General features: G+C 46.5%; 2 protein-coding genes and 1 long non-coding RNA gene across 3 annotated transcripts in view; 2 read left to right on the top strand and 1 right to left on the bottom strand.

Annotated features, from left to right (window-relative positions):
* Positions 1–15,353, top strand: part of LOC118106630 (collagen alpha-1(I) chain) — a 688,934-nt gene that overhangs the window by 379,663 nt on the left and 293,918 nt on the right.
* mmp23bb (matrix metallopeptidase 23bb) lies at positions 309–14,757 on the bottom strand. The gene is made up of 8 exons (XM_035154116.2): positions 14,449–14,757; positions 5,284–5,375; positions 5,032–5,171; positions 4,795–4,962; positions 3,431–3,595; positions 1,693–1,803; positions 1,465–1,591; positions 309–1,124 (listed from the first exon to the last, which is right to left on the bottom strand). Exons 2-8 carry the CDS (start codon positions 5,373–5,375, stop codon positions 932–934), a joined length of 996 nt encoding a protein of 331 aa, XP_035010007.2. The 5' UTR covers positions 14,449–14,757; the 3' UTR covers positions 309–931.
* LOC124851636 lies at positions 9,790–10,101 on the top strand. The gene is made up of 3 exons (XR_007032614.1): positions 9,790–9,893; positions 9,945–9,953; positions 10,064–10,101. It is a non-coding gene; the product is annotated as an uncharacterized LOC124851636 (long non-coding RNA).

Genomic DNA, 15,353 nt, shown 5'->3' with positions numbered 1-15,353 from the left:
CACATGTTCTTACGTGTTTTTTACATGTTCCTCACGCGTCTCACGTGTGTATAGTCACAGCTGACATGTGATTGTGAGCAGAGCTCTGGTCCAATCAGAGAGCAGGTTAGAGGTTGACAAACAGATGAGTCTCAGCTCTGTTGACCACAGAGGTTGGTGCAGTAGCTCTGAGTGTCCACATGATGTCAGTGTCTGGACAGAAACAGACGGTATCCCACAATGCATCAGTGGCTGACGTCACCGTGAGGTCACCTGGAGACAGGTGAATTTTAACGACTTGTTACTAATTTAAATGTTGACAATCAAAATGTTAGAAACTGAATTTATTTAAATTCATGACATGTTTCTCTGCAATAAAGTCAGTAGTGCATTATGGGTAAATCAGTGTCAAACACAGGACTATGTTTTTAAAACGACTCAGTGAAGAAGAGGAAAAGAGAGACGCCACAAACACTGAGCAACTGAAAAATAAAAGATTCAATAAGATGTCAGAGCTGCTGTCACATGACTTATACTACAAACATGTCACATACATTACTGGGGCACTAACAAAAACTATGACATGATCAAATTCATTCGATCAAACGTTCTGACGTCACCAGGTCAAGATGGCGGCGCCCATATCTGAGATAGAAGGAGGAAATGGAGACATGTTGTCCATCTTTATAAATCTATATATCGATTCAATGATGGAGCCTCAGGTTTCACTCTCTCACACCTTGTTTGTTTCAGAGCTTCAGACTCTTCAGTTCAGTCCTAAACATCAGGTGTGAAAGGTTCCTCAGAGCAGAAGAGGTGTTCTGGGTCTGGATCAAACTGAATCATGGTTCTGTTGGTTTGCAGAGTGAAAACACTTTTTGGGACTTTCTGTCATATCCAATCGTAGTGAGTCGTTCCACTAATATAAAAACCGGTTCATCATGTTATTTCCTCAGCTGTTAGACGTCTGCTCTGGTTTTAGTCGGATGGCCCAGGAGTTGGCAGATACGATTTCCCCGCGTCGATGGATGCGACAGGTGTAAACACCCTCGTTGAACTCATTGGCGATAATGCGAAGGTCTCGGTCCTTCAAGACGATGTAGCCGGGGACGGAGGCGAGGATCTGTTCTCCGTCTTTAAACCAGCTGCAGGACAGATGAACGCCAGAGAAAGATGAAGGTGAGTTTCTACTGATGACCAGATCATTCACAACGGTAACTCTAGCGCCACCCTCAGGAAAAACAGTGTACTGCACTAGTAAAAAGTTATTGGTTCACAGTTATTGATCTTAATGTTTCTACAGGAATTGTCAAACTTTACGTTCATTCTTCTGTTGCTGTTTTTTCTCTCCACTGCCGTCAGTGCTGCTTGTTGCTCTACAATATTCTTACTCTGTAAAGTGCCTTGACATAATGTCCGTTTGTGATTTGATGATGTACAAATAAAGTTGAATTGAATTCCTCCCTGAGTTAGTGATCAGCTGACCTCACTTTGGGCGGAGAGCGAGAGTTTTTGGTTCCACAGCGGAAACCCACCACCTTCCCTCTGGGAACCATCTTGATCTGGAAGTTGGCTGGAGACGGTGTTGGTGTGGTAACTGCTTCCAGAGGCTCTGTGAGCGAGACAGGAAATGATTTTCATACCAGAGACGGTTCAAGGACCTGACCATCGGGATCAGGTTTCTGTTGGAACAGAGGAGCGATGTGGACTCACCATAGCAGAGGTCACAGCGCTGAGGACAGTTCTTCTTCATAAAGGTCTTCCTCCGCTCACAGAAGCCGAGTCGAGCCCACGGATCACAGACTCGCTTCTTATCCAGACAACCTGCAGACCAATGGGTCAACACGTGTAACTGACAAGATCATACATGATATTATCATGTCAGCAGTATTCTACTGACGCAGCAGGTCCTACCTACATTTACTTCCTTTAACTTTGTCTTCACTGTTGTTTAACATACAATTTTGACGCACTAAACTATATATTTTATATTTTGGATCTTCTTGTTGTCATGACATTCAAGCCTCCAGTTGGTCCAAGATGCTGCAGCACGAGTGCTGACAGGAACTAAGAGAGATCATATTACTGCTCTCAGCTTCTCTGCACTGGCTCCCTGTAAAACTCTGAACATCAAGATCCTGCTCCTCACATAGAAAGTCCTTAACAATCAAACCCTTCATATATCAAAGAGCTCATAACACTGTATTATCCAAATAGATCACTGCACTCCCAAAACACAGGTTCTCTTGTGGTTCTAGAGTCTGTAAGAGCAGAACAGGAGGTAGAACCTTCAGCTACCAGGATCCTCTCCTGTGGAACCAGCTCCCACTCTGGGTTCTAGAGTCTGTAAGAGCAGAACAGGAGGTAGAACCTTCAGCTACCAGGCTCCTCTCCTGTGGAACCAGCTCCCACTCTGGGTTCTAGAGTCTGTAAGAGCAGAACAGGAGGTAGAACCTTCAGCTGCATGCTCCTCTCCTGTGGAACCAGCTCCCACTCTGGGTTCTAGAGTCTGTAAGAGCAGAACAGGAGGTAGAACCTTCAGCTACCAGGCTCCTCTCCTGTGGAACCAGCTCCCACTCTGGGTTCTAGAGTCTGTAAGAGCAGAACAGGAGGTAGAACCTTCAGCTAGCATGCTCCTCTCCTGTGGAACCAGCTCCCACTCTGGGTTCTAGAGTCTGTAAGAGTAGAACAGGAGGTAGAACCTTCAGCTACCAGGCTCCTCTCCTGTGGAACCAGCTCTCACTCTGGGTTCTAGAGTCTGTAAGAGTAGAACAGGAGGTAGAACCTTCAGCTACCAGGCTCCTCTCCTGTGGAACCAGCTCCCACTCTGGGTTCTAGAGTCAAACACAATCTCTACATTCAAGGTTAAACTTAAAATGTTCCTCTTTGATAAAGTCCATAGTTCTGGATCAGGTCCTGAAACATCCCTTAGTTCTGCTGCTATAGGTCTAGACTGATGGAGAACTCCCATCATGCACTGATTTATTTATTTACATGTCACTAACTATGTGTCTTTTTCCTCCCATAGTCTCTCTCTCTCTCTCTCTCTCTCTGTCTCTGTCTCTGTCTCTCTCTCTCTCTCTCTCTCTCTCTCTCTGTCTCTCTCTCTCTCTCTGTCTCTCTCTCTCTGTCTCTCTCTCTCTCTCTCTCTCTCTCTCTGTCTGTCTCTCTCTCTCTCTCTCTGTCTCTCTCTGTCTCTGTCTCTCTCTCTCTCTCTCTCTCTCTCTCTCTCTGTCTCTCTCTCTCTCTCTCTCTCTCTCTCTCTCTCTCTCTCTTCTCTCTCTCTGTCTCTCTCTGTCTCTCTCTCTCTCTCTCTCTCTCTCTCTCTCTCTCTTTCTGTTCTCTCTCTCTCTGTCTCTGTCTCTCTCTCTCTCTCTGTCTCTCTCTCTCTCTCTCTCTCTGTCTCTCTCTCTCTCTCTCTCTCTCTCTCTCAGCTGGTGTTGAACTTTACCATAGAGTCTCTGGATGCCCCACACGTCGTCCTGAGCGATGTTCCTCTGTCCGGTGTAGGTGGCATTGGGATGCATCAGCGCCTGAGGGTCTCTGGAGTGCCACAGGCCGAGAGCGTGACCGATCTCATGAGCCGCCACCTGAACCAGGTCGTTCAGCCACACACCTGAAGAATCAGTTCACATAACGGTCGGGAACAAGCTGATCAGAAACATGAACAGTTGAACAAACAGTGAGATAAGAACGACCTGAAATGACAGGAACCATCTTGGACAAACATTTAATTAACGTCTACTTTGATTCGTTATTTTGGTCCATGTCCCATCTGCTAACATGGAGGAGGTTTATGACCTGTACTGCAGCCTGACATTAGGGGGCGATAGAGATGATTTGCCTTAAAGGGGACATAGCATGCCCATTTGAACACAAGTTGATATGGTTCCTTGGGGTCTTAATGAAATGTCTGTAACATACTTTGGTCAAAATACCACAAGGATCATATAAAACAGCCCTCCACAGAGCGACCTGTTTTGACTGCCTGTTCCTTTAAATGCTAATGAGCCAGCTCCCCCCTCCCCCCTCTCCCCCCATGATTTTAAACGATATAAATTACATATTTTATATGATATAAATTATCAAATATGCATCCCATACTTTGTATTCCTTTTGTTGTCCTGGAGTTTTAATTTTCCCAATCACATAATTAAATGTCCCCTCTGCCCCCCACTACAAGCACACAAGCAGCAGACAGAGAGAGAAAGAGAGGGGGGGGGCTATGAAGACCATCATTTACCCCGAACCCCGACATTCAACGGGTACAACAACAAGCGGAGAAAGCAGAATCGCGGGCTGACCTTATATGTACAGTCTATGGGGCTGACCAGCGGAGAAATGCTCGTCCCGCTGCGTGCTTGGGAACGGCGCTGCGCTGCCTCGCAGCCTCGCTGCCTCCGGTGTAAACCCGGCGTAGCGAGTGTGGGGGACGGGGGGACGGGGGGTGAGGTGGGGGTGGGCCAAGGCCATGTAGGGAGACTTCCAGTGCCTTGTTACAACACAAAACCCAGGAAGCTCAATCGAGTCGCTCAAGCATGACGTTTCTGACTTAGAGGAACTATAACAAAACGCACGAGTGTTTTTTCCCCAGAGTGTTTGGGTTGGTAGACATGAGCCAGATACCCACATTAACCTGTAGAAGCACTAACAAAGTGGAATTTGCATGCTATGTCCCCTTTAATGATTTGATCAATGATTTGAGCCGTCAGGTCTGACAATCTCCGGTAAATCCTTTTGTGGTGTCGATTATATGCTAACGATATCCTGTTCTACTTCACTTCTTTTTTCTCCTGCCACTTGTTGATTTCTTACCTTGTTTCCAGCTGAACCTGGACTTGCCGAGGATCCAGAACTCGTGGTTGTCAAAGTGTATTTCTCCTCGCGGCGGCAGGAAAGCGTGAGCCAGCTCGCCGTTCAGGCCGTCGAAGCAGGGGTGTAGAGGAGACCACCAGCAGTCGGTGTGGTTGAAGGTGTAGAAACCTGACACAGACAAACAGTGTTTTATAAAACTGAACCACAAACATCAAACCTGTCGTCTCCTGCTCGTACCGATGGTGATGTCGGCCGTGGCGTTGCCATCAGTAACCTCTGAGAAGGTCAGAGGAGATACGTCGCTCCACTTGGTGAAGGCGATGCTGATGGCCTTCTTAGTGTCGTCCACGTTCAGAGTGTTCGGAAACTTGATGATTCTGAGATAAAGACAAACAGAGAGCAGCTGATGTAACCTGAACACACACACACACACACACACACACACACACACACACACACACACACACACACACACACACACACACACACCTGTATGTGATGTTGTAGTGAGTCCACTTGTGTCCCAGAGGATTCACAGCGTAACGTTTGCTTCTCGGCTCCGTGGCTCTGCTGCAGCACATCTGTAAACAAACAACATGAACCAATCAGCTTCCTCTGATGTCCACCGTTTCTTCAACTCTGATGGAAACATGATGAAGAGAAGACGACTCCACTGTTTGTTCTGTTTAAACTTTATTTACAACAGAAGATACAAACACTAACAAGTTTAAAACACTAAACAGGTTTTACAGACTTTAAACATCAGGAAGTAACAACAACATAAAAACTAACCAACTCAAATGAATAAAATAATAATTAAATAAAATTAAAACATTTGAGTAACTAATATTCATATATTACAAATATACATATATTTATAGAGTTTCTATTATGGTGCGTTTGACATTTATATATTTGTTAATATACAAGTATTGTTTTGAGCGGCTCATCTGGCCCCGTACACACCTGGTATTAACATGTGATTTATTAACATGTGTTAATAACATGTGGTATTAACATGTGTTATTAACATGTGGTATTAACATGTGAGATAACTTGAGATAATGTATATTATGATTTACATACAAATAAAATTGAATTGAATTGAATTTATAACATGTGATGATCAACATCAACAATGATCCACAACACACACACATTCCCTGACCTTAACAATCACAACTAAATGACTAACCCTAACTTTAACCATAACTTAATTCTAACCCTAAAAGTCTGAACCCTCAAACTGATTTTGAAGAAGTGAGGACCGGACTAAATGTCCTCACTCTGTAGATCTATGCTTAAAATGGTCCTTACAAAGACATAAGTACAGGAACATAGAGCTGTCCACTTGAGATCGGATCACAAAAACCACGTTAATGTTAATGTGTGTGTACGGAGCCAGTGGCTCAGTGGCTGATCTCATACAGATGTGAAATGTGTCAGACACATGTGAAGCTTCTCTGCTTCCTCTCTTCATCAGTTTGTTTCTCATCTGTAGAAACAGCAGACTCGTTCACAAAGGGAACATTCTGACCAGAGGTGGCGCTAAAACATTCATTATAATCATCATTATGTGAATTCTAAAGTGTGAGGAGTTAGTGACGTCTTCAGGTGTCATACATGTGAACATTAAGTCCACTTGTCTATGTTCACGTGTACGACACCTAAGCAAGTTATTTAGTGTTATCTAGTGGTGAAGATACAAACTACAACCAACTCAAACCTGAGAACACGAGGACTCAAGATGTTTTCACACACGAACTCAAGAAAAAAGAGTCTGGACATTTCGCTGCTGTTTTCTCACATGGACATTTTACTAGGAGGCTGCAGGAAAAGTTCCAGAAAATGTCCAGAGACACTGACTCAGACATTTGTTCTCACATCAAGAACCTGCAGAACATGTGAGGAACATGTGAGGAACATGTGTTCTATTGTCTTATCTATTATATACTGATCTGTAAGTTTAGTAAAACAAGTTTGAACATTTAAATTTATTTAAGTTTCTCTTTTTGTCTCAAGTTAGTTTTTTCTTATTTCTTGTTTTTCTAATGGAAACTCTCCAGAAACCAGAACTCAGTCAAAACCAGATCAGAACCAGAACTCTGTGGACAAACGAATTCATTTAGGTCAACCTGTCGTGTTTCATCCAGAACTCCATTAAAGAGTAGATGATTTTAGAAACGAATCAAAGATCAGAGCTCACCTTCATCATCATCAACATCAGCAGCAGCTGAACCGGGTCCATGATGAGAACTGGATCAGATCCTACACAGGATTCATGGTCCAAAGGAACCGACCTGGAGACGCGTAAAACCTCCGCGCGTCCGGATCCGAGCGAGAGAAAAAAGTTAAAAAGACCCGAACCGTCCCGGGTCAGTGTGTCCTCTGTCCTCTGAGTCAGGACCAGATGACTCGGGTGGATCGCAGTCTGGACCCGGTCCCTGAGTTCGGCTCCGAACTGAACTGAAGAAACTTCCCGGAGTGTCTCTGTTCCGGAGGGGCAGGTCAGTGTGTGTGTGTGTGTGTGTGTGTGTGTGTGTGTGTGTGTGTGTGTGTGTGTGTGTGTGTGTGTGTGTGTTTACACACAGTTTAACCCTTTCACTTCAGATATGAGCACATCCAGGTTCAGGTTGAACCAGGTTCAGGTTGATCTTGATTCAGATTGATTCTGGATCAGAGTCTCAGCTGAATATTCACAAACTTTCAGACCTGCTTCTGCTTGTGTCCTTGGGGGCCCCCGGGGGCCCCCGGGGGCCCTCAGGGTGTGTTGCCACAGGTAGGGCCACCCTGAGGTGTTTTCCCAGCAGCAGCCGTCCAGATGTTTGTCTTGTCTCCTCTCAGAACATCTGTCCAAACACACATGAGAACCCTGAGGAGTCAACAGGAGAACAGACCCTGAACCGGTTCCACTGGTTCCTCTTTGTTCTTTACTGTTATCTGCAACACATTCCTGAGGTTCTACACATCTGTTCTGGATTAGACCAGATATTCTGGACCTGGAGTCTCAGCCATAAAACACAAGAGATTTCTGTCCGATCTAAAAAAACACCTGAGACCAGGACCATCAGAGACCAGGACCAACTGAGACCAGGACCATCAGAGACCAGGACCAACTGAGACCAGGACCAACTGAGACCAGGACCATCAGAGACCAGGACCAACTGAGACCAGGACCATCAGAGACCAGGACCATCTGAGACCAGGACCATCTGAGACCAGGACCATCTGAGACCAGGACCATCAGAGACCAGGATCAACTGAGTAACTGAAAAAACTCTGATCAGAATAAATATCAGAATAAAGTTGGACATGATGGCTCCAAAGAGTGAAAACAGATAATCTGGATCTTCCCCTGGTGGCTGGCTGCAGTATAGGTCATCAACTCAGACTCCTCCATGGTAGCATATGGGACATGGACCAAACAAATAAATACATTAAGAATGAATTGACCTTTGACCTCTCTTTTCTCAGATTCTCAGAATCCCACAATGCCTCTGTGTTTCTGGCTGAAGGCCCCGGGGCCCGGGGGTGCTACTCGCAGTCGTCCAATCCCCTCAGAGTCCAGAGCATCGGGCTCCTGGTGACATGTCGCTCAGAAACGGAGGAGGAGACAAACTTTCAGACGGAGCTGAGGGACGAGGATTTAATTACACCTCCATCCATTCATCTGTCCATCCACACACACACTGAGAGCTCAGGGGTCTGTGTCCCTCAGTCTGACTCTCAGGACCAGGTCTGAACTGTGAAGTGAGTTCAACTTACCCAGGATCTCTGTCAGTTATCAAGCTGAACCTAACAAACACAGTGAGGCTTAGTGGTCACATGACGCTGGTTATCAACTCGTTAAGTCAACTCAGGTTTTCCTCATGTGTTGTATAATAAAAGTCAGAGGAGAATAAACATCCAGAATAAAAGAAACAGTTACAGCTGCTAAATGCAGGAAGAACAGCTGGTAAATAGTCTTGTGATTCTGTCAATGTGTTAGTTACAGCGCCCCCTGGTGGCATTTGGTAATAATATATTATGTGACCACGATATAATAACGTGTGGGAACGAAATAAATAACTCGGGGCCACGAGATCTGAATCTGTTGTTTACTGACAAGACGTGGAAGTGAAGTGAAGGACCCTTCTGATGAGAAACGTTTGAATTCCATGATGTTGCCTCTATAATGTTTAGTATTTAATTATATTATTTCACAGGATGAAGCTACTTAAAGGATCAAAGTATTAAAGTATGTGAGGTTCTCCTCCGCTAACACTCCCAGTACATCAGTATCAGTAAGTGGAGCAGATGCAGTCTGTGGTACTGGGAGCACTTTACGGGTCAGGCTGGTTCTGTTGGGCTCCAGCAGCTGACAGAGGTTCATCCTCTGAGGAGAATCTAGATCTTTCAGAAACTCATCAGAGGAGCTCAAAGGATCTTGTGGGTCTCTGAAGACCCTGGTCCTCCTCAGAGACTCGAACAATCCACACCAGCTCCACGGATCCTGACATGATGTCATGGTTCAAAGGAAGGGATTGGTCAGTGGGCGGAGCTTTATACTGTTTGATCTCTTATCTCCAACTTAACCTGGAGCAGGTCAGCTGTTCAGCATAAGTTACCGTGGTGATTTACCCTGATAACAAGTGAACGAGCTTCGTAGGACAGAAAACTCTGAATTAAACCTGAAGTTACCTGATAACCACAAATCCTGCTTCGTAGTTCAGGGTCCAGGTCTGAAAGACAGATCGTCGTCCCTGATGAACGAACCAACATTTTATTCTATAATAAAATCCACTGTATTAATAGTGATCATAAAGAATCTGGTTTGTTTTGTTAAATTTGAATTTATTAGAGATGAAGGAAATCACAAATATCAAAATCCACAGAACTTTTCTTTAGAAATGAAACAAGATCAGAATCAGAGGAAAACCTTTTACTGAGGAAACATGATTTTAAAAAGTAAACAATCACACGTCATCACAGATGTGATCATCGGACACAGTGTGTTCTGGAATGTGATTGGCTGTTCAATGTACACCACAGGTGATGAAGGTGAGCAGGTGAACAGGTGATGAAGGTGAGCAGGTGATGAAGGTGAGCAGGTGATGAAGGTGAGCAGGTGATGAAGGTGAGCAGGTGATGAAGGTGAGCAGGTGATGAAGGTGTTACAGGTGATGATGGTGAGCAGGTGATGAGGTACAGGTGATGAAGGTGTTACAGGTGATGAAGGTGAGCAGGTGATGAAGGTGAGCAGGTGAAGACAGGTGATGAAGGTGAGCAGGTGATGAAGGTGAGCAGGTGATGAAGGTGTTACAGGTGATGAAGGTGAGCAGGTGATGATGGTGACAGGTGAGGGTTACAGGTGATGAAGGTGAACAGGTGATACAGGTGAGCAGGTGATGAAGGTGAACAGGTGATGAAGGTGAGCAGGTGATGAAGGTGTTACAGGTGATGAAGGTGAGCAGGTGATGAAGGTGAGCAGGTGATACAGGTGAGCAGGTGATGAAGGTGTTACAGGTGATGAAGGTGAGCAGGTGATGAAGTGAGCAGGTGATAAGGTGAGCAGGTGATGAAGGTGAGCAGGTGATCAGGTGAACAGGTGATGAAGGTGAGCAGGTGATGAAGGTGAGCAGGTGATACAGGTGAACAGGTGAAGAAGGTGAGCAGGTGATGAAGGTGAGCAGGTGATCAGGTGATGAAGGTGAGCAGGTGATGAAGGTGAGCAGGTGATGAAGGTGTTACAGGTGATGAAGGTGAGCAGGTGATACAGGTGAACAGGTGATGAAGGTGAGCAGGTGATGAAGGTGTTACAGGTTGTGAAGGTGAGCAGGTGATGAAGGTGAGCAGGTGATCAGGTGATCAGGTGATGAAGGTGAGCAGGTGATGAAGGTAAGCAGGTGTTACAGGTGAAGAAGGTGAGCAGGTGATGAAGGTGAGCAGGTGATCAGGTGATCAGGTGATGAAGGTGATCAGGTGATGAAGGTGAGCAGGTGATGAAGGTGTTACAGGTGATGAAGGTGAGCAGGTGATGAAGGTGAGCAGGTGTTACAGGTGAAGAAGGTGAGCAGGTGTTACAGGTGATGAAGGTGAGCTGATGATGAAGGTGAGCAGGTGATGAAGGTGAGCAGGTGATGAAGGTGAGCAGGTGATGAAGGTGAGCAGGTGATGAAGCAGGTGAGCAGGTAGATGAAGGTGAGCAGGTGTTACAGGTGATGAAGGTGAGCTGATGATGAAGGTGAGCAGGTGATGAAGGTGAGCAGGTGAGCAGGTGATGCAGGTGATGAAGGTGAGCAGGTGATGAAGGTGAGCAGGTGATGAAGGTGAGCAGGTGATGAAGGTGAGCAGGTGAGCAGGTGTTACAGGTGATGAAGGTGAGCAGGTGTTACAGGTGATGAAGGTGAGCACGTGAACAGGTGATGAAGGTGAGCAGGTGAGCAGGTGATGAAGGTGAGCAGGTGAACAGGTGTTACAGGTGATGAAGGTGAGCACGTGAACAGGTGATGAAGGTGAGCAGGTGATGAAGGTGAGCAGGTGATGAAGGTGAACAGGTGAACAGGTGTTACAGGTGATGAAGGTGAGCAGGTGATGAAGGTGAACAGGTGAACAGGTGTACAGGTGATGAAGGTGAGCAGGTGATGAAGGTGAGCAGGTGATGAAGGTGAACAGGTGAACAGGTGTTACAGGTGATGAAGGTGAGCAGGTGATGAAGGTGAGCAGGTGATGAAGGTGAGCAGGTGAACAGGTGTTACAGGTGATGAAGGTGAGCAGGTGAACAGGTGTTACAGGTGATGAAGGTGAGCAGGTGTTACAGGTGAAGAAGGTGAGCAGGTGTTACAGGTGATGAAGGTGAGCAGGTGAACAGGTGATGAAGGTGAGCAGGTGATGAAGGTGAGCAGGTGATGAAGGTGAGCACGTGAACAGGTGATGAAGGTGAGCAGGTGAGCAGGTGATGAAGGTGAGCAGGTGAACAGGTGTTACAGGTGATGAAGGTGAGCACGTGAACAGGTGATGAAGGTGAGCAGGTGATGAAGGTGAGCAGGTGAACAGGTGATGAAGGTTAGCAGGTTAACAGGTGTTACAGGTGATGAAGGTGAACAGGTGATGAAGGTGATCAGGTGATGAAGGTGATCAGGTGATGAAGGTGAGCAGGTGAACAGGTGTTACAGGTGATGAAGGTGAGCAGGTGAACAGGTGATGAAGGTTAGCAGGTGATGAAGGTGAGCAGGTGATGAAGGTGAACAGGTGTTACAGGTGATGAAGGTGAGCAGGTGATGAAGGTGAACAGGTGTTACAGGTGATGAAGGTGAGCAGGTGATGAAGGTGAACAGGTGTTACAGGTGATGAAGGTGAGCAGGTGTTACAGGTGATGAAGGTGAGCAGGTGAACAGGTGTTACAGGTGATGAAGGTGAGCAGGTGTTACAGGTGATGAGTGATGAAGGTGAGCAGGTGTTACAGGTGATGAAGGTGAGCAGGTGTTACAGGTGATGAAGGTGAGCAGGTGTTACAGGTGATGAAGGTGAGCAGGTGTTACAGGTGATGAAGGTGAGCAGGTGTTACAGGTGATGAAGGTGAGCAGGTGATGAAGGTGTTTAAATCTTTGGTCGTCTTCCGTCTGCTCTGTATTTTCTTTAGGTTTTGATTTTCTCATCCAACGTTTACAAAAATCAAAACCTAAAAAAACCACAGAAGAGTAGAACATCAGCGGTGTCCGGAAGTGACATCACTTCCTGTTTACCAGCAGCTCGCAGGATCAATCTTCTCCTCGCTAATCTGTCAGAAGAACGTTGGCATGGCGACAGCTGTCAGTCACATGACGTTTGATGGTGACTGGAGGACGGAGCTGCTGCTCATGACGCACGACGTCAACAGGAAACACTCCTGGACAGACCAGATGGGACAAGGTTGACTGAGAGAAGCAGAGTATTCTGGGAAGTGACGAACACTAATTTCTAGTTTGTTATGATGCAAATGAAATCATCAATTTATTACAGCACGTTGGTTTAATGATGGACTTCGTGGTCATGTCATCAGATGTCAGACGCTGGTGTGAAGAGTGGGATCAGAGGACGGGGCTGATGCAAAGGAACCACAACTGATTGATGAGCCATTCTCAGTCCCACTGTCCCGGCCGTGTGGACGAGCCTGGCTTAGTCTTTGAGACAAGCATATGCTACTGGCAGGATCAGCCAGGTAGCCCTCTCTGCTGCCCCCTGTCTTTCAGGTCTGGGTCTGATGTCTCTACTGGATCATGTCTCCAGTCCAGGAGGAGGATCAGAGTGTGACCCTCCAGGTTCTGGACCCCAGTGACCATTAGTGTCTGTCGGTGTCTGTCGTTCTCTGTCTGTCTCTGTCCGTGTGTGTCGGTCTCTGTCGGTCTCTGACGGTGTCTGTCGGTGTCTGTCTATGTCTGTTTATGTCTGTCCGTCTCTGTCCGTCTCTGTCGTTCTCTGACGGTCTCTGACGGTGTCTGTCTATGTCTGTCCGTCTCTGTCCGTCTCTGACGGTGTCTGTCTATGTCTGTCTATGTCTGTCCGTCTCTGTCTGTCTCTGTCTGTGTGTGTCGGTGTCTGTCCGTGTGTGTCGGTCTCTGTCGGTCTCTGTCTGTCTCTGTCCGTGTGTGTCCGTGTCTGTCTGTGTGTGTCGGTCCCACGGTGTGTCCGTGTGTGTCGGTCTTGGTCTGTCTTTGTGTGTCGGTGTCTGTCCGTGTGTGTCGGCCTCTGTCGGTGTCTGTCTGTCTCTGTCCGTGTGTGTTGGTCTCTGTCCGTGTCTGACGGTCTCTGTCCGTGTCTGACAGTGTCTGTCCGTGTCTGTTGGTGTCTGTCCGTGTCTGTTGGTGTTCACTGTCTGTCCGTGTCTGCTGGTGTCTGTCCGTGTCTGTTGGTGTCTGGTGTCTGCGGTGTCTGTCGGTGTCTGTTCGTGTCTGTTGGTGTCTGTCCGTGTCTGTTGGTGTCTGTCCGTGTCTGTTGGTGTCTGTCGGTGTCTGTTGAAGACTCACTAAACAGGAAGAGGAGGAGCTTTGTTAGAGACTTTTGTGAAGAAAACAAAATGAGTCACTAGGATTATAGGATTATAGGTTTATAGTATTATATAGATATTTTTAATTCTTCTTGGTGAGGAAATATTTTCTATGAACAGAAACAGTAAAACTTAATTTACAGATATTTTATGTATTATATTATCATTTCTGTTTATTTTGTGCTTCAATAGTTTCCAGTTTATGTATAAATTTGTTTAATGTTAAATGATCAGATTAACTGCATGTTAGCATGTTAGCTTAGCAGCTGCTCCTTCTATAAACAGATAACAGGAGGCTCATCAAGCCGTTTTGATGGACACGCTCCGAACTCCGTTTAAAATTCTCAGACTTTAATTTGATTAGTTTGCTTTGACGCAGATACACGTGAAACCGGTTTGAAGGTTACAACCAGCCGGTGACCGGGACTCTAACGGAGCCTTCGGCATAAGGAACAATAACTGTGCATCGCGTGTTACGTAATAATTTAAGTTTTAACGGTGCTACTTAAACCGCCCAGTCACGTACGTTGAGATGCAGGAACGATGTTCATCGGTGAGTTTAACAACCAGGTTCGATGACTCATCACAGATTAACCACAGTGATCAGTTATCGATCATCGATTAATACCTGATCATGTCGGTAGTATCACCTGCTAACGTCACCGCTGCGGACAGACCCGGGGACACCGGCGGTCCTCCAGGACACCGGCGGTCCTCGGGTGCTGTCCTCCGGTGCTGTCCTCCAGGACACCGGTGGTCCTCCGGTGCTGTCCTCCGGGACACCGGCGGTCCTTGGGTGCTGTCCTCCGGTGCTGTCCTCCAGGACACCGGCGGTCCTCGGGTGCTGTCCTCCGGTGCTATCCTCCAGGACACCGGCGGTCCTCGGGTGCTGTCCTCCGGTGCTGTCCTCCAGGACACCGGGCGCCTCGGCGGAGAACCACCGGGACACAGCGACGCTCCTCCGGCTCCATCACGTTTGACCGTGACTCGGCTCCTCAGAGTCAAGATGTCGGCGCCGCGTCAGCTGACGCAGCCGAAGCTTGAGCCGGCAGAGGGCGCTGTTCGCTGTAGTGTGCGACAGAGTATTCTCACTTCTAAATCTCACCGCCTTACTCAGCCGCTGATTGGTTAGTTAGGATGAGAATAACAAACCTTCCTGAGGTTTCTACCTTCTTCACCTGTTAAAGGTTTTAGTAGTTTGACTCTTGAGGGTTAAGAACAGAGGACGTCTCACCTTGTTAAAGCCCAATGAGACAAACTGGGATTTGTGAATATGGGCTATACAAATAAAATTTGATGGATTGATTGAATATCAGAGAAAGCCAATCAGAGGCCGAGTAGGGCGGGTCATATCTGAGTTTGTCTTCCTGGTAAAAATATCAGCTGCTCAGAAGTGATTAAAAAAAAAAGGGAATTCAGCCACTAATTCAAACATGAAGCAAATTACTAGACAAAACTTCAGCAGACTTCCTGTTTCTTACTTCACAGATGACTGGTCACCCTGAAGTCTGTGGACCAGGACTGATGCAAAATCTGCATCATCACAACAATGGAA

The sequence above is a fragment of the Hippoglossus stenolepis genome, chromosome 4 (assembly GCF_022539355.2).
Source record: "Hippoglossus stenolepis isolate QCI-W04-F060 chromosome 4, HSTE1.2, whole genome shotgun sequence".
NCBI lineage: Eukaryota > Metazoa > Chordata > Actinopteri > Pleuronectiformes > Pleuronectidae > Hippoglossus > Hippoglossus stenolepis.
The sequence above is the reverse complement of the archived record's forward strand: the minus strand, read 5'-3'. Positions and strand labels throughout refer to the sequence as shown.

Excerpts from the sequence above, each read along its gene's own strand:
- mmp23bb (XM_035154116.2), bottom strand. The coding sequence starts at position 5,375 with ATGTGCTGCAGCAGAGCCACGGAGCCGAGAAGCAAACGTTACGCTGTG. Across the intron at positions 5,172-5,283 it reads CACTACAACATCACATACAG|AATCATCAAGTTTCCGAACA; the intron begins GTGTGTGTGTGT and ends TCTTTATCTCAG. Across the intron at positions 1,592-1,692 it reads GCGCTGTGACCTCTGCTATG|AGCCTCTGGAAGCAGTTACC; the intron begins GTGAGTCCACAT and ends TCTCGCTCACAG.